Source organism: Calidris pugnax, unplaced genomic scaffold (genome assembly GCF_001431845.1).
Source record: "Calidris pugnax isolate Ruff unplaced genomic scaffold, ASM143184v1 scaffold161, whole genome shotgun sequence".
Taxonomy (NCBI): Eukaryota; Metazoa; Chordata; class Aves; order Charadriiformes; family Scolopacidae; genus Calidris; species Calidris pugnax.
This window is the reverse complement of record NW_015090955.1, coordinates 1195888-1217366: the sequence shown is the minus strand read 5'-3', so window position 1 is coordinate 1217366 and position 21479 is coordinate 1195888. Positions and strand designations below refer to the sequence as shown.

Genomic DNA, 21479 nt, shown 5'->3' with positions numbered 1-21479 from the left:
GGGGGGGGGGGGGAAATCTGTCCTACAAAGTGCACTTTTGACTATTTGCCAGAAAAGGGGAAAGCTACATCCACTTTGCATAAAATGAAACAGGATCACACAGCTGCTCTTACCTTAAATAAAAGTGCTGCCTAATGAAACCTCAAAATTCAGCCAAAGCAATACAGCGCCGCGGCAAACGACGCAAGTCATTCCAATGTACACAAAGAGGACGGGACCTTAACGTCTGTCGGGGAGAAAATCATCTGCCAAGCATCTGGCTTGGATCAGGAGGGGGTGGGAGTTACCTGCAGTCACTGGAGAACGTGCAAGGTAATTGAAAAGCTGCTGGCATTTCTCATTTCCCTGCAAGCGCTGCTCCTTTGGTTGTAAATTGAAGGTAGCACGTCCTGTCCTTTCCTCTCAGACGTACAGCACTTCAACCCGCGGCCCCTCGTCAAGGCAGACACTATAAAACACCCTGGTCACTCCTTCCCTACCCAAATTCCAGCCTCAAGTCCCTGTATTGATTGAATCCTGCCAGCGTCGGACGTGAGCTGGGAGTCACTTCCTCCATCCTGGCCCGAGGAGCTTCAACCCTGAGCTCTCCTGAGCTGCATCCAGGCTCGTCTCCAGAACAGACTGTCTGGAAGACCAGCCTTGTTTAGGAAATTGTAAAAATAGAAGTTCTCTACCTGACATTGCATTCCTCTTGGGGAAGGACAAGAACAAGGGAAAAAGTGATTAAAAAAAAATCAGCTTTCTCCTTCCAGTTCCACCAAAAAATTCTTCTATGATGTCCTCTGGAGTCAAACAGAGATGGCTACATGCACTGTGTCACTATTTATGTATAACAACATATATCACTAAAGATTAGAACAAAACCCTCACTAGGCAAAGAGACAACTGTTCCTCCACACAAAAAAATCTACTTCAACAAAGGTTTAATGCAAAGTCCAATGTGACGATGTCACTTCAGCTTTAAATCTCCCAAGTTTTCAGAACAAAACTGTGATCTATGGATCCTACGTGCATGGAGCTGGCTAAGAATTTTGCTCATCCTCTTAAGATAAAAGTTTATACATGCAGCTATATAAATCAATTATGCATATATGTAAGTTATTTAAATAAATATGTATCACTATATGTATGTGTTTGTGGTGTACACCTATGTGTACACACAAACATTTCTCTATTAGATCAGGTCACAATCTGAAATCCTACATTTTAAACAACATCAAAATCCCAAACTCCATTCAGAACACACCACGTGCCATTTTATTTTATTTAGTCTATACTCTGTCTCTTTGAAAACAACTTCAATAATTGAACTGATAAAGCAAAAGCCTGATGTTACCATTTTCAAAAACACCAGGTCAAGTAAATTAAAGCTACACAAAGGAAATTTTCAGCTTCCCAAACCATGCAGAGTCCTCCATCTACTGTACACAAAGGAAATTTTCAGCTTCCCAAACCAGGCAGAGTCCTCCATCTACCACAGAATCACAGAATGGTTAGAGTTGGAAGGGACCTTTAAAGATCATTGAGTTCCAACCCTCCTGCCCTGGGCAGGGACACCTCCCACCACACCAGGTCCCTCCAAGCCCCCTCCAACCTGGCCTTGAACCCCTCCAGGGATGGGGCATGTTTCTTCCTCTTTCCTTATTCTGTCCAACTTACAAATATAAAATACTTGTAGAGTTACTTCCCACTTATAAACAGAGACAACTCCTGTTGTAGCACACGAAAAACCACATTGGGAAAGCCACTGAACAGCAATAGTTCCACAAATTGGAAGAGATATAGCATTTCTCAGTGTATGACTTTCCTTTTCAAAGCACCAAAAGGTTCTCTTGGCCATCGGTTTACAAGCCAGGATGTTACAAAGCTTGTGACCACTTCAAAAGCTTCCACTGAAACACCAGACCATCTGCTATTCGCATTTTAGGATCAAAGGTGGTCAAGTAGCTTAAACACTGAGTTGACCAAAACCGTGTACAATTTACTATGGATAAAATTATTTCAAAATAGTGGTTAGGACATCAGATTACTGATATCATCAAGCTAAAACTATAACATACCATTCCAGAGATTACCAAAACCTACTTTAGGGGCCAAAGTTTGCTGCAGACTATATAAAAAGCCTACCAAAGAGTAGAAATAAAACCTGCTGTCCTTAGGTGATATGACAAACTGGATTTACAGCAGAATAAAAGCCTTGCTCTCAGGAGTTTAGTCCAGCTCCAGCTAAAGAAATGGCTCAGGACAAACAGCTCCTCCTCACACAGCACACCTCGAGGCAGCGCGGAGATTTTTGTCTTCTGCTGTGGATTCTGACGAAGCCCATCCCATGAAGCCTTCTATGGCATCCACAAAGAGAAAATCTCCAGCCCAAAGCTCAATTCTGAAACTCAAGTTTCCATTGTTTGTGCAGAAGCAGTGCATCATTACCCCAGTGGCTGTTTTATGGTTACTTACATTGGAAGCAGGCCCCTGCCTTAATGCATCACAGCTGAATTAAATGATCTGCTGTTAAAATGATGACAGAAGCATGAATCTCCCCCACGAAAGCTTCGAGAGTGAAAGTCAAACTAAACAAGGCCTGGCCGTCCAGGCCAAGGTGTACTGAGGACACCCGTTCTCAGCAGACTCCTGTTTTCCTTGGCACGGGCTCTCGTGCATCGGGAGGCCACGGCCAGAGTCAAGCCCTTGGCCTCCACTTCACAGCTGTGATTTAAAGTATTAGGAAGGCCTGTGATTAAATATTTGTCCGGGTCACCCTAACTGGGGTGTAATTACTGCAAACATTTGACAAGAGTACGCAATGCTCAAAACAGTCTCCAGATGCCTTTTTTTCCCCTCCCCACTCCCTTGCTTTTCCATCAGCTTCTTCTGTAAATCAACAACGCGGAAAGAAAAGTCACCCAGGTCTTAGGGCGAGCTTCTGCGCCTGCAACACCAACACAATTCCAGTTCCTCCCTGCAATCACAGATCCTTCTTTCCTTCGCCTGGCTCAAACCTGTACAAAAACACAAACTGCTTAACAGAGTCTGCATTGTCCTTTGTATCGAAAGCAAGAGTCTGCCCTGGGAAGTCTCATAAAGGAGTTTTAGCTGCTGCCAATCTCTCCAGTCACTCATGACCGGACAATATGCCTCCTGTCCTCCAGAGTTTATTACTCTGCTCCAGTCACTGACTTCCACAGCCCAGATCTTAAAAGAACCGCAATTCAGCAGGGCCATGAAGGAGATGGGAACCTCTGGCAGGTGGTTGGGGCAGGAGCTCCTTCCCCCAGGGAAGTCAAGTCCAGCAGATCCTGCCTGGCAGAGACTAAGAGAGCAGCAGTGCCTGAGCAGTCAGCAGTCTGGCACCTTCCTCGTGACAAACCAGCGCTCTCAAGAGCAACTCAAAGTCATTAACACGGCCAAAAAAACCCCAAATGTTTAGAAGAGAGTTAATTTATTTTCTTTTTTAGATTTTTTTAAAATCAATGCCCTGGTACTGCAGGAGGAAAAGACTAAAGAAGGACACTAAAAGATCACTGAAGTCTCTAAGAACAGAAGAATCCTATTGTCCATGAGAAAAACAGGCTCGTTCACGGTGGCTTTTAAAAGAGAGAAATAACAAAGGAGCTCATCTTATAGTTTTATAATCCTTTTTGAATCTTCCAGTATGAAAGTGGGCAAATCTTACAGCTAAAAATATCTCTCTGGGTAACGCATATGGAAGTCTAAAAACTCAGGAATACCAAAAGAAAAACTAAGACTTAAAAGCAAGCCTGAACTCTCACTGAATGCTTTATATTTTTAATTGAAAGCTCCACTGCCATCAAGCAAAGTTCAAGGGGCTTCCTGGTAATTACACACTCACGCATTAACTGTTTCACTGCATACGCAGCAGAAGAATAGATGTTTATACAACACCTCACAAAAGCAACTTTTTTTTGTTCCTGACTGGAGCTACTGGGCATATAAACAAGGAAAACACGCCTTGGGTCTGCAGCGAGCACTCGCACCGGTCTACAGACGTACCTGTCTGGTAAGGCTCCCTCCAAGGTTCATGGTACCAGAACCAGTTTTATTAGTCTGCAGCCACAGCATCACTGTGGAGGTCAGCTTGTAATGAGCAGTACGACCACTGGATTTCTCCTAGAAGTGGAAGGATAACAAAAAAAAATAGACAAAAGGTTAAAATCCCTCCAAAAACTAAACAGTGGCTGGTCCCAAAGACCCTACCAGCGACAGGACAGACACGTGTAACTCCACTCATGTGGCACAGTCTGTTTCTTAAAATCAATTCTAAGTGTGCATATTCCCCTAATTTTCCAAAGCAAATCTAGTTAGAGCAATTTAACCTCCTATTACCTTGTTTTTATTACCTAATTAGTGATATTTATCTGTAGACCTTTATGTTAAAAAAAAACATCTCAGGATCGCATGCACAAAGTAACATACTTTCAATTCTTCTGGGATTCTTTTTTGATTACAGCCCTGACTTATCTCTATCCAAATTGCTTCAGGGAATTTTCAAAAATTAACAGGGGAAAGAAGTTTACAGCCCCTAACACAATATTGCATTGTTCAGTGGAACACCTGTGCTCGTTAATTGTCTGGAATTAACTGGGTTTTGTTTTCACTTAGGAATATCAGCTGCCCCAGAGGCTGTACCTGAACCTCCACCACGTGGATGGAATCCCAGCATCCCTTAATCTTCTTTGATCCATCTCCAGCTTTCTTAATGAGGATCACCCCGGCAAAACCATGATCCAGATCCCAGAGGTAGACAGAGGAGACTCCACCTTCAAAATACCTGCAGGATGCAATCCAAAAGGCATGTTAAAAGTAAGCAGGAGCCGAGCCAGAGCCAGATATCAATAATAATCTTAAATAAGCAGAATCTCTATATCCCAGTAAAGTGTTTTTTTTCTTTTAAGACGGCACGCTCTCACCAGTTTTATACCTAGAAACACAGTGGTTTAAATCGTTTTATAATACAGAGACTTTAATTACCAAAAACCTGTACATTTCTCTAAAGGAGAATAAAAGTCTAGTGAGAAACAGAGGCGGTTACAGATTTCTACACTACTTGAGCAAACAATTCCTCTGATTCCAATTAACTGTAACAGCTGGTAAAAGCACAAGCTACAAAGTAGGCTGAGAGTAAGGCTTTATTTTACAGTTTGGGGTTGTTGGTTTTTTTTTTTCCTTCTCTCTCGCTGTTGGGAAAGCCTGGAAGTTCTTTACAACAAAGTCTGCTAATTAAGACAAAAGGGAGCAAACAAGTAGCTTTATGCTGCTGTCTCAAGAGTTTGTGTGAAGCCGAGTTGCTGATTTATCGCAAATAGAGCTGAACCAAAACCAGGATCTTAGAAATGAACGGATGCTGTTGAGGTTTCCATATTATTCCAGCCTCAGACAATAGAGTAGACAAGACTACTGAAATCTCAGGTTTCTCAGAGCAAAAGGTACATTCTCAGAAAACTAACAAAGCACTGCCATCCTCAGAACTCAATTCCTTTATAACACCACTGCCAGGCTCCTTACATGCCAGATGAAAGACTCACTTTAAAATAACGGTAACAACTCAGGACTGTAGGAAGACACACAAGAAATCATACAGAAAAGTCAAACTGTAACCCACAGCATTTTCTCAACTGGTTCCACTCTGAAGCTACCAACAGCCATAAGGATTATCACCCAAAAAGGGAATAAATACCCTTTCCTGGCACACAACTCTAAGGTCTCAGTGATGAATCACAGAATCATGGAATAGTTTGGATTGGAAGGGACCTTAAAGCCCATCCAGTGCCACCCCCTGCCCTGGGCAGGGACACCTCCCACCAGACCAGGTTGCTCCAAGCCCCCTCCAACCTGCCCTTGAACCCCTCCAGGGATGGGGCAGCCACAGCTTCTCTGGGCAACCTGGGCCAGGCTCTCACCACCCTCACACCAAAGAAGTTCTGCCTGAGATCTCATCCAAATCTCCCCTCTTTCAGGGTCAAACCCTTCCCCCTCCTCCTAGGGCTCCCCTCCCTGATCCAGAGTCTTCCCCCAGCTTTCCTGGAGCCCCTTGAGGGACTGGAAGGGGCTTGAAGGTCCCCCCAGAGCCTTCTCTTCTCCAGGCTGAACCCCCCCAGCTCTCTCAGCCTGTCCTCCCAGCAGAGGGGCTCCAGCCCTCCCAGCATCTCCGTGGCCTCCTCTGGCCCCACTCCAACAGGTCCATGTCCCTCCTCTGCTGAGAACTCATGCTGCACAGAATCACTGTCTCCTGTGAAGAGCTATGGAAAGGTACCTTCAACTGAGCCAGAAGATAAACAAGATGATGTTTTAGAAGTCAGACATTTCTATTCTGTTCTGAGCACCTAATACCATTCTGCAAGCACATACATAAAGCAGACAAAACACCTGAGAATTCATTGTCTGGAGGAGAGCAAAAGCTCATCATCCAAAGACAGGAGGAGCTGCAGTGATTGACAGTTCCCAGCAGCTAAGATGGGCGAGAGTCACGCAGATTAAACCATTCTATGATCCTGCCTCTCTCTGTCACGAGCGAGACGATCGCACAGACCTGCAAGTGACTGCACGTTTCTCCTCTTCTGCAAGAAAGGAAAGTATCACTCATCACCAGCACAAAAAAGTTGTCGAACCCTCCCACCTTCCCACTCCCCTCCTTTCTAAACGCGCCCCCGACAGTTGTTAATGGCACTTCAGATTTGATTTACTGTGCATTTTTGGACTTTATGTATTAGCTCTCAAGGGAGGGTTGAAGGAGGAGGGAGCCAGACTCTTTTCAGTGGTTCCCAGTGAGAGGACGAGGGGCAACGGGCACAAGTTGGAACATAAGAGGTTCCACTCAAATATGAGGAGAAACTTCTTCACGGTGAGGGTGGCAGAGCCCTGGCAGAGGCTGCCCAGGGAGGGGGTGGAGTCCCCTTCTCTGGAGATCTTCAAGACCCGCCTGGATGCTCCTGAGTAACATGCTCTGACAAGCTCTGGGCAATCCTGCTTCAGCAGGGGGGTTGGACTGGATGATCTCTATGGTCCCTTCCAACTCTAAAATTCAGTGAAATTCCGTGAAATTCAAGAACACTAACCCATCCTTTTTAGAAGTCAGGAGAAGAGATTGGAAAGTTAATGCCAATAACACAGGGAACTTTCAACATATTGTCTACACTTACAGCTCAGTCCGGCGTGATGTTTAAAGAAGGCAGAGTCACCAGAAGAGCCCCAATTCTTTTTAACTGCATCCGAGTCTGTATCATAAACAATGCTGATGCCAGGAGGGGTATATGATTTCATATTAACTCACCACATCAATTTATTTTTAACGGGCTACTCATCACCAAGCCCAGCGTGGGCACTTCAGTAACCAACATCCCCAGCACCATCCTATGGCATTTGTCAAACCACTGATAATGTCCCGTTAGAAAAGCAAAGCCCTTTGCTCCACAGGTGTGCTAAAACCAGACTTCCAGCAGGCGAATTAAACCTAACAAACCAACAAACACCCTTTTTATATTCCCTGGGGAATTGGTAAATGGATTTTGATTAATGCAGTTAATGGGAATTGCAGCCCCGCAGCGAACCGCGGTTCCAATGGCTGTGACCCTTCTTTGGACAAAAGGGCAGCATGAATCAAAGGGCAGAGAGTAGAAGCTATTGTCCATTTCCAGAGCAAGTCTGCTTACAAAAAATATTCATATAGAGAAGTGAATTCACTCAAAATGAACTGGCAGCCCCTGAGAATATTACAGTGTGCACAGACAGTTTCCCCATTACCCACTTTATGAGCTTGCTACGAGCATGAAACATTAATTAAGAGAGGGACTGAAACAAGGTTTTTGGAAATTTATTCTTACCTACTGTACTTTGATCCTAATGACATGAAACAGGAAAAAAATAATTTTTATGTGGTTCACCTTTATGAGATTTTACATAAAGGCTTCTGTGGGTATTTTAAGAATGTGCTAAAATGTTGTCTGAAACCACATAAAACCATCTGAAGAACCTCCCGCCAGAACTAACAGCACACACATGGAAACGCTTTAACTCGCCTTTGTATATTTAATGAATCAAATATAGTATTAATATTGTTTTAAATACCAACATGCTATTTCAATAAAGCTGCTTTGCCATAGCCAGATCCAGGATCTTGAGACTCCAACAGCAATGCCAGCAACTGAACCATTATGAATCCAGGGTACACTGGGATATGTATGAGCCAAAGCCTCCTCTGTGCTTCAGAAATACAGAATCACTTCAAAAATTCCCTCGTTCTTCACAGGGAGAAAATATCTCTCATTGATCACTACATTAGGTTTCATCTTTCCTCACGCAGCAGCTAAAATGGGATTTCTGAAGACTAAACCCAGGGAAGTGATGTTTGCAGAGGGGAACCTTCCTTGAAACCTGTTTTCTTCAAGAAAAATAAAGAAGTGCTACAGGTTGATTGGCTGTCACATAAGAGAAAACTGGATGGCAGATGGATTGGTAGGCATTGAAATTTACGTTCATGAACTTGGATTTACTGCAAGAAGGCTGGACTATCTCCAAGAAACCCCTTCACCACAGATTAAAAATAAGCACTTACTAAAATCCAAGCAGGAGAGGGAACCGGCTTGGAAAAGGTTCTCCAAGAAACCCCTTCACCACAGATTAAAAAGAAGCACTTACAATCCAAGCAGGAGAGGGAACTGGAAGGCATAAGCTGGTATCTTCTCCATTAAAGAAATGGATGGGCAAACCAGAGCACGGGCCCATCAACGTTACATGCAGTAGCTGCAGCAAAACACTTGGAAAGCTCTGCATGGCTCCTGGATCATAGAAAGGTTTGGGTTGGAAGAGACCTTAAAGACCATCCCATTCCACTCCCTGCCCTGGGCAGGGACACCTCCCATCATACCAGGTTGCTCCAAGCCCCCTCCAACCTGGCCTTGAACCCCTCCAGGGATGGGGCAGCCACAGCTTCTCTGGGCAACCTGGGCCAGGCTCTCACCACCCTCACACCAAAGAAGTTCTGCCTGAGATCTCATCCAAATCTCCCCTCTTTCAGTTTAAACCTGTTACCCCTCGTTGAATGTAATTTTCTTGGCTCGCCCGTGGTGGATCCCTCTGCCCATGGAACGTTATCCTCCTGCACAACAGTGGTTGTAAAAGCCAACCTGACTTCTTTAGCATCTGGAGTCCTCTCCCAAAGCACCCAAGGCCCAGCACAAAGCAGTCGACAGATGCTTTTGAGATGTACAAGAGATCTGGCGTTAGAGGAAACCTCCCCATTCATATTGGGGTACCTCAGAAATGTCCCCAAGGGATAAGCCATTTCCAAAGGACAGCACTTCAAAGCAAAGCGATCACTCCTCTTCTGCCCAAGGACAGGGATCTCTTCAAGATCTACCCTGGGTTCACCTACAGACAAAAGTTTGGCATAAACCGATGAAAAAATATAGTCTTATGGTTGTTGTGTCCCTTTATTAACAACCAAACCACTAGCAAACGATACCCCTGTCCTCCAGTGTTCTTCCATGTCTGGTGAAATCACTTCTTATAAAGGTGCCCGGGAAGGTGACTAAAAGGCACAAGACCCAAGGCTCATTCTCTTTGGAAGATTCAGAATGGCATTTCACTCAAAATCAATTCGAGTTTTAATGCCGTGATCAAACACTTAAGTTTTATACCCGTTACTCATCAACCACAGAACTCCTGGAAAAAGCTGTTTTATACAAAAAATGTCACACTTAAGACTGACCTACTTTACGAATGCGAGAATAAAAGAAAATATTTAAGCTAAGAGTGATCCAAAGCTTTATGAAGTGTTTGAAGTTGAAGCGGGTGGAGACACAGGATGGAAACTTGTTTAAGGAACTCGAGCTGTATCCATGAAATAGGGAGACTGTGGCCAGAACAAAGCCCTAACTTCAAGCGGGATGCGACAGGGGAGGAAATCCCCCAGCTTCCAGCAGAGACCTCAAGAAAGGAGGACGGATGAATCACTTTGTTTTACCACTAAAGGACAGACCAGAAAAAGGTATCGTAACTCTCCTGATAGCGGTTCTGCTTCTGCAAGCCTTGGAAATGAATGCTGGAGCCTCCACTGAGAAAATGAGTTTCCACCACACGGCAATAAAAACAAGCTCTGACTTTCAATTACATTTCAGAACCAAATCACTCATCCGTGAAAACACTTGTGTATTTTCCAGTGAGTAACCCAGAGCCAGAGACACTGGGTGGGTTTTTCTATCTGGCTCGTGGCTCTCACAGCACTAAAGCCACAAAACCCTGATGCCAAAGCACCAGTACCTGGAACCTCAGAGCTTCAAAAGAGTCACACTGTGTTTTAAAACTGGCTCATTTAAAGCAGAAAAATATATTTTCTTTTTTTTCCTCTAAAGGTTGCATAGCTATTTCTTCCAGCTACAGAAGTTCAGCATAGAAAGGGAAACGTCTCCATTTATTTAAATCAACAGACTTCCAAGAAATCTGTCATTTGAATCTACCCCAAAGGAAAATACTCAGCATTCAGCTACAAATGTTTTTACAAGAGTGACAATGACTGAAGTCACAATCTGAGGAGTCAGTGTCTAACAGCAACCCCAAAACATGACCTAAAAGAGGAGGTGAGGAAGCAGACATTTCAACTGTTATTAAAGCAGATGACTGTAATGGCAATTGACCTGGCACAGCTTCCACCGAGCCCTTCCCCTCCGCCTGCACCCTGTCATTTCAAACCAGCGCACAAATAGCAACAGAAATATGAAGGAAATGGCAAATTTCAACAACCTCCCCTCTCCATCAACCCCACAGTGTTGCCGAGGGGGTTGTTCAAATCACCTGCAACCTTGGAGCTCCAAGGAGGAGGGACAAAACAAAGTCTTCAGGACAACACCAAGAGATCAGAGCCGTCACTACATGATTTCCTCTCCTGTGTCCTCCCCACAGCTTTCTAGTAATGAGGCTCAGGAGCCTGTTTTTGAATAAAAGAGACAGGTTGGTACCAGGAACTAACCAGGATGTAACACTTCTCCCGCTGGCACAAGCACAAATGACTTACAATTCTTCTCCCTCCTCCTCCAGTCCCAGGAGTGCAACTGTGTAACACCTTCAGCACGTTACCTAAATACTTAAAATGAAGCAGGTAGAATATTTGTGTATTTAGACCAGCTGTTTTTCACCACAGTTTATGAACGCAGCCCGAAGTATGCCTGCGGACTCTCTACAGGTATTTTACAGAAATTCTTTCCAGCATACACAGGTGCAAAAATCCCTGGAGCAAACATACCAATCTCGTTAGGTATGTGTAACTTTAATGCCAGTTGTACTTAAAAGCACACATCTGGACCACGGTGGGATGACTCAAACTGCGAAGCAGAGTTGTGAAGTGCAAGAACTCCACAAGGAAGGAAAACAGTATCCAAACAATGGGATCCAGAAGGCTAAAAATCTCCCAGAACCTCCCATTTTGTGCTTGCTAATACCTTCCCTTATTAAAAAAAAAAAAAAGCGTATTGCTCACATTTTCCTTACCATCCAATTGCTCTTGGCAGATGGAAACTAATGACCAAATCCCCTTTGAGAAGTCACCTGGAAACAGTTCCATTAGCCACCTAATAAGCAAGACAATGGGTCACTTTGTAGCATGTCCAAGCCTGTAACTGGTTCATTAACTCCCAGGAAGCACCGACTGCTTTACAAATCCTTCACCCGTACCCATCCCAGGGACCAGTGTGCTCCAAGGAGACAGCTCACTGCTTCATCCACCAACAGTCTGACACCTTTTAGGCTCTGCCAGCTATAATTCAAACACGGGTAGGAGGGGAAAAGACAGCAGCAGAAGACTTCTGTGGCATGGATTAAGTTTGCCAAGGTCTGCACAGACTGCAGATTTCATATGAAATATTTCTTTTTTTCAAACAGAGATCTATCAGATACGCTACAAGGTGGCTATTCTTTGTTAAATTGCTCTACTCCCAATTAACCACCATTAAACCCTCATGCATTTGTGAGGGAACGAGGTAAATACAAGCACAGCCATGTATTATTAGAGATAAGCAGTTCTAAAATTCCCCATCATAATAAATCGAGGTTTTAAAAATTTAGCCTCACTCCGTTTTCGAAAGCATGTAAGTAATTTCTTACTAGGGATTTAAAAAGCTTCCAAGAGCGGCGTTGGAGGACAGCGCTGCATCATCCCTGCTGACCTCCTGATACAAGTTTCTCCCTCTCCAGCCTGCAGATTTTATGTAATCACAGAGAACCGTGGGAACCCAAGGGAAAAACTCCTCCTCCGCTGAAAATCCCCGATTCAGAAGATAAGAATGCGGGCTGTACGGAGCTGCTCCGAAATGCAGCACCCAAAGAAAGGGGAAAAAAAATACCCACAACCATCAGATGAAAAGCAACTCATTTAGTGTTCACAGCACAACAGTATGCTTGATTTTTTTTCCTAAATTTGCTCTAATCTGTGTAATACACATCAACAACTTCAATATTGATTCTGGTTTGAGTTTCGAGCTGCCCGTGGGCGAGTTAAGGAAGGGACCCCAACACTGCTGTGTTTACTCTTACATCTAAACAATCTCCCTGGGAAAAACATCCCGGTTTTAATTTTAAAAGCACACAAACATGAAAGCAGCGAGCATCTTGGCAGTTGAGGTCTGTCTTAGGAGACTTCCATCTTGTACTTATCAGCCTAACCCGGAGGCAAGAATCTCCTGAATGACATAATCCTGATGTCACACCCTATTGTGCAAAGCCCTCGCCAGCAGCGAGATGGAAAGTCAGGTTTCCTTAGCGCTGGGGATGCATAACAAATGCATCTGGATTCAATCTGCAGGGCCCTCGCTGTGCAAAACCACAGTAACTCTCATGCCCAAGAGAAAGCCATCACAAAGGGCTAGTAACCATTAATGAGGAACAGTGAGCTAATGGCAATAAAGTCACTTCAAAGCTTTCCGTGGGTTTTTAGTTTAGGCAAACGAGGTTTACATCTAAACACAGACAGGACGCTTATATAAAGAGCTGGGCAGCTGCCTAATGGCTTTGGGAGTTGAAGGTTGCGCTGCAGGAACCGAAGCCGAGCGCCGGCTCTGCCCCCCCCTTGCACACACCTACGGGCATGAGCACTGCCAGACTGAGCTAAAACCAATCACACTAATTACACCTCTTACAGCTGGGGCTTTTATTTACCGGGTGGAATCGGCGCTGGTCCGTGCACCAAATAAATCAAACTTGGTCAAATGTAAACCATTCGGTCAAACAGAGAAATACAGCAATTGCTACAAACTTTGCGAAAAGTTTCAAAAGTGGAGAGGAACGAAGTCACAGAATCACATGGGGTTGGAAGGGACCTCTGGAGATCACCCTGTCAAACCCCTACCAAAGGAAGGGTCACCCCCAGCAGGTCCCACAGGATCAAATCCAGGTGGGTTTGGGATCTCTGTGGAGAAGGAGACCCCACCACCTCCCTGGGCTCTGCCACCTTCAAAGTCCAGAAGTTCCTCCTCGTGTTGAGGTGGAACTTCATACAGAATCACGTGGGGTTGGAAGGGACCTCTGGAGATCACCCAGTCCAACCCCCGGCCAGAGCAGGTCCACCCAGAGCAGATCCCACAGGGACATGTCCAAGAGGGGTTTGAAGGTCTCCAGGGAAGGAGACTCCACCACCTCTCTGGGCAGCCTCTGCCAGGGCTCTGCCACCCTCACAGCAAAGAAGTTCCTCCTCATGTTGAGATGGAACTTCCCACCTTCAAGTTTGTGCCCATTTCCTCTTGTCCTGTCCCTGGGCACCACTGGAAAAAGCCTGGCCCCATCCTCCTGACACCCACCCTTGAAGGATTTATACACATTGATCAGATCCCCCCTCAGCCTTCTCTTCTCCAGACTGAACACACCCAAGTCCCTCAGCCTTTCCTCAGCACAGAGATGCTCCAGGCCCCTCAGCATCTCTGTACCCTCTGCTGGACCCTCTCCAGCAGTTCCCTGTCCTTCTGGAACTGGGCAGCCCAGAACTGGTCCCAGTGCTCCAGATGGGGCCTCCCCAGGGCAGAGCAGAGGGGCAGGATGACCTCCCTCCACCTGCTGCTCACACTCTTCCTCATGCCCCCCAGGATGCCATTGGCCTTCTTGGCCACCAGGGCCCATTGCTGGCTCATGGGCATCCTGTTGGCCACCAGAACACCCAGGTCTTTCTCCTCAGGGCTGCTCTCCAGCAAGTCAGCCCCCAACAACTCTACTCAGAGGATCTTATGGTCTATTAGACTCAGTAAAGAGATGTATCAGACCCAGTAAAGAGACTTATCAGACCTGGTAAAGGCATATACAAAGGCAGGGAGGGAGGAATGAGCTGAGAACTACAAGGCTGCTCTCCAGCAGGTCAGCCCCCAACAACTCCACTCGGAGGATCTCATGGTCTATTAGATCCAGTAAAGAGACATATCAGACCCAGTAAAGAGACTTATGAGACCCAGTAAAGGGAGGGAAGGAGAAATGAGCTGAGAACTACAGCAGCACTCAGAGAGTTAAAGTCTAAGGGCAGCACCAATGGAGGTTTGCCATTTTTTCTTACCAAGACAAGCGGACGAAGGCTAGTATCAGAGGTGGTTCAACCATATAATCCAAAATAAATTTAAAAAAAGGTAAAAAGAGCTAAAAAGGGGAAAGCCATCCAACAGCTCACAGGATACCTGAAGATACTTGGTAGTCAAGATGACAGTAAAGAGACTTATGAGACCCAGTAAAGGGAGGGAAGGAGAAATGAGCTGAGAACTACAGCAGCACTCAGAGAGTTAAAGTCTAAGGGCAGCACCAATGGAGGTTTGCCATTTTTTCTTACCAAGACAAGCGGACGAAGGCTAGTATCAGAGGTGGTTCAAGCATGCAATCCAAAATAAACTAAAAAAAAAAGGTAAAAAGACCTAAAAAGGGGAAAGCTATCCAGCAGCTCACAGGACACCTGAAGACACTTGGTAGTCAAGATGATGGGTTCAGTGGCAAAGAGCCACAGAGTCAAAATGAGACATTCCCGAAGTTCAGCAAATCAAAGCTGTTCAATGAAATTAAAGACACTGAGCAAAAAACTGCCACTTCACTCTAAAAATTAAAAGGAAAGTTTGTCTGTCACTGGGACTGCAATGCTGCACCCCCCAGCAGCCCCTTCACGATTTTTAGCACATGCATAAAGGAAATTACTGCAGCCTTTCCCCTCCTCCAGCCGCAAAGAGAAGGGCGATGGATGCTTGTTTCAGGCAGAGCCCTGCGAACACTCGGTGGGCAGAGGTACCACCCTCTGTTAGCACTACTAACACCATCCAAAATCTGAGTGACTATCTCCATTTCGGAGAGGATTCCAATCCAAAATTCAATAACAAGAGGATTACACACAATGAAGACATTCTAGAGGTCAATCCTCTCCCAGACCTCCTTCCGCTCCTACCAAATTCCCTGTCCAGAGCCCAAATATAACAAATTGAAAATGGATCAACATCAAAACACAGAGAGAAGCAGGATTTCAAAAGGCTTCCCTCTGTGGAGAGAACTCAAAATCTTAATCAATAAAAACATTTTCAGGAGCAGAATGATTAAGAGGAGAGTTTTATCTTTTTTTGTTTGGTTTTTTCTTATTTTTTTCCCTAAAGTTGTTAAAAATCAAAAGCACCAATAAATCCAACTTAACCCAAGAAAGAAAGAGGTAAGGAACAGCTTTGTAAACATATGTCAGGTTCCTAAACCGGTCCAAAGTTGCCAGAACTCATCTTGTTTGTAAAAACATTCGGATCAGCAGCATCCTTCCCCAGGGAGGTCTATTTAATCACTTCAGAAACAATTTCTTCCAGACAACAAAGAGCGATTAGATTACTTTAATTAAAGCACTGATTATCTCCAACCCCAAACAACAGAACGCGGGATCTAAAATAGATAGATTTATCCAGATGCCCTGGTCCTCATTACGCTTTGATTTCAATCAATGGCGCACACACACGTCAAGCTAAAGGGCAATAAATTACAACCATGTGTTTGAAGAAATTATCTTCACGATATTGGAAGCGGGGAGCCGAGGCTCTAACCCAACGGTGTAAGATATTAGACTTCCATCTGGGAATAATAACCTACTGAACGAAAACATACCAGGGCATTAGCTTCAGGCAGCGTCTGAGTTAAACCTGGCAGCAGGAGATCAAAATTAAACAGTTGTTTTTTGGGAAAGTGACATGCATTTTGGTAAAACAGATAACCAAGAAATATGCTTGTCGTTTAACACATATAACAGAGAGGGAATGAAAACCGAGTATAATTCCGCTTTAACCCAAAGTGACATGAGCCTCTCCTACGAGGACAGGCTGAGAGAGTTGGGGGGGTTCAGCCTGGAGAAGAGAAGGCTCCGGGGAGACCTTCAAGCCCATTCCAGTTCCTCAAGGGGCTTCAGGAAAGCTGGGGAGGGACTCTGGATCAGGGAGGGGAGCCATAGGAGGAGGGGGAACAGGTTTGACACTGAAAGAGGGGAGATTTGGATGAGATCTCAGGCAGAACTTCTTTGGTGTGAGGGTGGTGAGAGCCTGGCCCAGGTTGGCCAGAGAAGCTGTGGCTGCCCCATCCCTGGAGGGGTTCAAGGGCAGGTTGGAGGGGGCTTGGAGGGACCTGGTCTGGTGGGAGGTGTCCCTGCCCAGGGCAGGGGGTTGGAACCTGATGATCTTTAAGGTCCTTTTCAACTCTAACCATTCTATGATTCTCTGAGTGTGCCTCCAGAAATAAAAGGGGTGCAGCCCTAGAGATACATAAAGGTGGTTTGCATTAAAACAGACACTCAGAGGGAACAACTCAGCACTGAAGATTCAGCAAAATTGTTTTTCTCAAGATTTCACACTTTGAAATGACCCCATGCGACACTACAAGGCTTCCCTAAACTTATTTTCACACTGCAGTCACCAAATGTGCTGGCCAAAAAGCTTTCAGGGCCAAAACTCAAGTTTAAAAGGCGTCGCCAGCGAGCGAATCTGAATAGATTATTTCACATAAATTGTTAACAACCCCCTAACAGGCTGTTTCCCTCCAAACACCCACGCTGGCAGGTGCCAGCCCCTTGGGAAATGGCAAATACATGCCGATGAGTCACTAACCGTAGGTGGATACTTACCACACCTGATTAGAACAGAAATCTGCAAAGGAAGGGTATGTGGGCCAAATGGGACTGACAGGAGGAAAAACTGAAACTATCTGCAATCTTGGGAGACGCCCGAGGTGAACTCGGTGAGATTATTATCACTTACTGTGAGTAAAGGTGAAAGGAGAGAATCCAGAGGCTGCTCAGAGCGTGCTGAGAGCAGAGTGGGAACAGCAAAGAGTCTCACAAGTACTGATTTTTCTATAGAAAGGAAGGATCTTCCTCTTCCATTCCTCATGTGAACAACCCAGAGGCAAGGACAAGAGGAAATGGCCTCAAGTTGCACCAGGGGAGGTTCAGATTGGATATTGGGAAAAATGTTTCCACGGAAAGGGTTCTTAAGCCTTGGAATGGGCTGCCCAGGGAAGGGGTTGAGGCACCATCCCTGGAGGGATTTAAAAACTGGGTTGACATGGTGCTTAGAGACATGGTTTAGTGATGGTTTTTATGAGTTAGGTTGATGGTTGGACTGGATGATCTCAAAGGTCCCTTCCAACCCAGATAATTTTATGAACCAGTATAAGATGTATTTTAAAGCTGGGGAGTAAAGCAAGCACCACACAGAGCAACATCTCAGAAATAAGTGCTTACAAGGTATTAAGAAGCCCAACATCGTTCTGGGACAGACAGTTCATACTGGTTAGATGACCATAAGCACAGGATCAAGCAGTTTAGCCCAGCAATGCCAGCAACAAACCACAAACTGCTTCGAAGAAAACATGTCCAGGTGGGTTTGGAATATCTCCAGAGAAGGAGACTCCACCACCTCTCTGGGCAGACTCTGCCAGGGCTCTGCCACCCTCACACCAAATAACGTCCTCCTCATGTTTAGGTGGAACTTCCCATGTTCAAGTTTGTGCCCGTTCCCTCTTGTCCTGTCCCTGGGCACCACTGGAAAAAGCCTGGCCCCATCCTCCTGCCACCCACCCTGGAAGGATTTAGAGGCGTTGATCAGATCCCCCCTCAGCCTTCTCTTCTCCAGACTGAACAGACCCAAGTCCCTCAGCCTTTCCTCAGCACAGAGATGCTCCAGGCCCCTCAGCATCTCTGTAGCCTCTGCTGGACCCTCTCCAGCAGTTCCCTGTCCTTCTGGAACTGGGCAGCCCAGAACTGGTCCCAGTGCTCCAGATGGGGCCTCCCCAGGGCAGAGCAGAGGGGCAGGATGACCTCCCTCCACCTGCTGCTCACACTCTTCCTCATGCCCCCCAGGATGCCATTGGCCTTCTTGGCCACCAGTGCCCATTGCTGGCTCATGGGCATCCTGTTGGCCACCAGGACTCCCAGGTCTTTTTCCTCAGGGCTGCTCTCCAGCAGGTCTGAGGCAAGCCAAAGGTCTAACAGTGCAACTGCACTTAAACTCATGTTTTTTAGGAAAAAGTTTGTAATGTGAAGTACTGATTAGCTTGGCGTCACCTACAACCAGTCTGTTTGGACAGACAACCCCATCAGAGTGACCAGAGACAGTGGAAATCTCTGCAGGTCAACTCAGGAAACCCCTTTTGTGCTCTGCCAACAGAATGAACACCATTACTGGAAGGTGGACCCATTTTAAATCTTCCTATAGAACAGAAACCATTATTTCCACAAAAGGTCCAGTACTGAAGGCTGCCAGCACGCTACTTATTTATTTTTTTATTAATACATCTATGCTTTCAAATGAGCCTGAAATATTTCACGATGCTGGAAAACCTCTGTTGTCACTGGTTCTGGAATTTGAAAGGACATTGATAACCTTGCCCTGGACCTGATGCCTCATGTGCTCCGTTCCCAGCACTGGGAGCTGCCAAACCAGATGGCCAGGGACACTTTTAATGGCTATGGCAGGGCTCAGACCCACTCCTGGCTTTCCAGTGGGTATGCAGGATCAATTTCCAGCTCTAGCAGATCCTGGGAACTACATCACTGCAACTGCCACCCTCTTCCCACTGCAACCTTCCCCACACTCCAGACTCCCACATGGCTCTGGCAGCTGTTACAGCCCTTCCCAATCTGATATATTGGCAAGACCAGTAAAGAGCAGCGAGAAAAACTGGCACTTGTTACCCCACCTCATTTCCCTGCCCCAATTTCCAAGTAAAAATTAAGTTTCTGCCGTCAAAACCCAAAATCCAATTGTCTTATTAAGGAAACTGCAGAGTCCAACAACTGGCACAAAAGCACTTTTCTATCCAAGCCTCTGTTGTAGGTAATTTCCAGTTTCAAGCATAAGGAACCCTTGAAATGGTCAGGTTAAGTTTCCCTAACTTTGCAAGTTCTTTCCAAAAATGCCACATTTTTTTATGCCACTCAGCAAAACATAAGCCACCCTTCTCCTCTTTTCCTGACACATTTTTGAGATGAGAACACGCATCCAGGCACTCTGTGCTGACAGCGGCGCTTCTCTGTTCCACGTCCCCTCTAACAACGTATCACCTGTAAAACTTGAACAAACTAAAAGACAAAATACGATACAACCTTGCTTTTTACTTCCCTACAATATCTTAAGACTCCTGTTTTACCACACGTTGAAAGGGGTTCAACAGATTCACCGAAGTCTGAGAGTAACCTGCACCGCGCTTTCCTTCCGGCAAAGAAAACCATTTTAAAGGAGTTATTGTATCCGGCTGGGACTTCACGGTCCTCTGATCAGAGAGGGATTTAAAAAGACAACCTTGGTTCCATAAAACTACTCGTTTTCATCCTAGTGTGTAAAAAAACCCTATTGGTCCTGGTCTGTTCTGCACCTGGGGAGTCACTGCAAAGCTCTCTTTGCTGCATGTGCAGAATTCTTTTCTTCCAGTAGGTTCAGATACCAGTAACAACTGTTCCGTAGAAGAGAAGTTGGGTAACTATGAAAATAATGCATGAAAATAAGTAAAAATTTGATACCTGTAACAAGGGGGCCTACAGGAGAGATGGGGAGGGACTCTTGATGAGGGACCGTAGCGATAGGACAAGGGGGAACGGGTTTGACACTGAAAAAGGGGAGATTTGGATGAGATCTCAGGCAGAACTTGTTTGGTGTGAGGGTGGTGAGAGCCTGGCCCAGGTTGCCCAGAGAAGCTGTGGCTGCCCCATCCCTGGAGGGGTTCAAGGGCAGGTTGGAGGGGGCTTGGAGCAACCTGGTGTGGTGGGAGGTGTCCCTGCCCAGGGCAGGGGGAGGCACTGGAAGGGCTTTAAGGTCCCTTCCAACTCTAACCATTCTCTGATTCTATAAAAAGTGTGGACAGGCTACACTTACATCAAGCCACATCTTAAAACGAGCAGAAAATCTAGCAAGAAAAGTACTTTTTTATGCAGTAGTACAACGACACATGATGAACCACAACTAAGGGTTGCCATTTTGGGGCAACATGAAGCAGTAATGAGGTTTGTTCACCTTTTTCATGGTCATTAGGCATCTCCAATAAGCAAGACATCCCATTACTGGATAAAGCAGTGAGTTCATTTTGCTTTGCAACACACTCTCACTTTCAGTTTTAGCATTACTGTTTCCATCCCACCGCTGCTTAAGGGAAGGAAATCTGTAAAGACGACAGCTAAACCTGATCCCATCTCAAGATCTTCGATGTGAAACTCAACACAAGACCGGGGCAGTTCCACCTTTTAGAAAAATTCAACTGACAAGTCACCCAGACAGTTTCTTATCGCTGCTTTAAAAAAGACACTGTGGAATGTATATTTATCTTACACACACTACTAATTCCTTTGCTTTACACCTCTTTAACAAGACAGAGCCTAAAAGAGGGAGCAGAGAAGGGCCCTTGGAGCACACGTGGGTTAATGCCCATACATTTGCTGCCCATACCCTTTGGTATACTGGTGCCTGTCGTTCTACTGGAAGGTGTGAAAGTTGCTGCTATATATATAGACATTTTGAGAGAGCACAGTCTTAAGGGAATGGAAAAAGCAGATGGTTTAAGACTGAACTTAGTCGAGATCAAAGAGAACACAGGTCACTTGGGGACAGAGAAGCCATTAATCTGTTAAAGGGGGGGGAAGGAGGCGGGAAAACACCTCAGCATCTGCCTTTTAGCATCAGCTGACAAATTTGATCATGTTTTCGTGTCGTGAAATCACAGCGGACACGCTTCCCAGCAGCGGCTCAGGGGCTGCCTACCCTTCTTCCTCTGCTATACACTGGGATGCCACCCGCAGGGACCGCATTTTAGCCTGATTGCGTGTACCGCGTGCCCTGCCGAAGGAAAGAAGGGAAGCGGGAGGCTCTGGAGGGTAGAACTGACATACAAGTCTCTGTACTGGTCAAAGGCATTGTTGGCTTCCACCTCCAGCTTGCGCAGGCGAGCAGATGGCATGGCACCGTCTTCCAGGGGAGGATCGTATTTGTTACTCCATGGTGATCTGCCAG

The 21479-nt window shown here is 45.6% G+C and overlaps 1 protein-coding gene across 1 annotated transcript in view; it reads right to left on the bottom strand.

Moving 5' to 3' along the window:
- The window catches only part of CAPZB (capping protein (actin filament) muscle Z-line, beta), a 49013-nt gene that overhangs the window by 9897 nt on the left and 17637 nt on the right, over nt 1-21479 (bottom strand). The window contains exons 3-5 of the mRNA XM_014952073.1: nt 21359-21472; nt 4648-4789; nt 4012-4128 (exon numbers count right to left, since the gene is read on the bottom strand). Coding sequence (XP_014807559.1) covers nt 4012-4128; nt 4648-4789; nt 21359-21472 — 373 coding nt within the window. The remainder of the gene's footprint in view (nt 1-4011; nt 4129-4647; nt 4790-21358; nt 21473-21479) is intronic.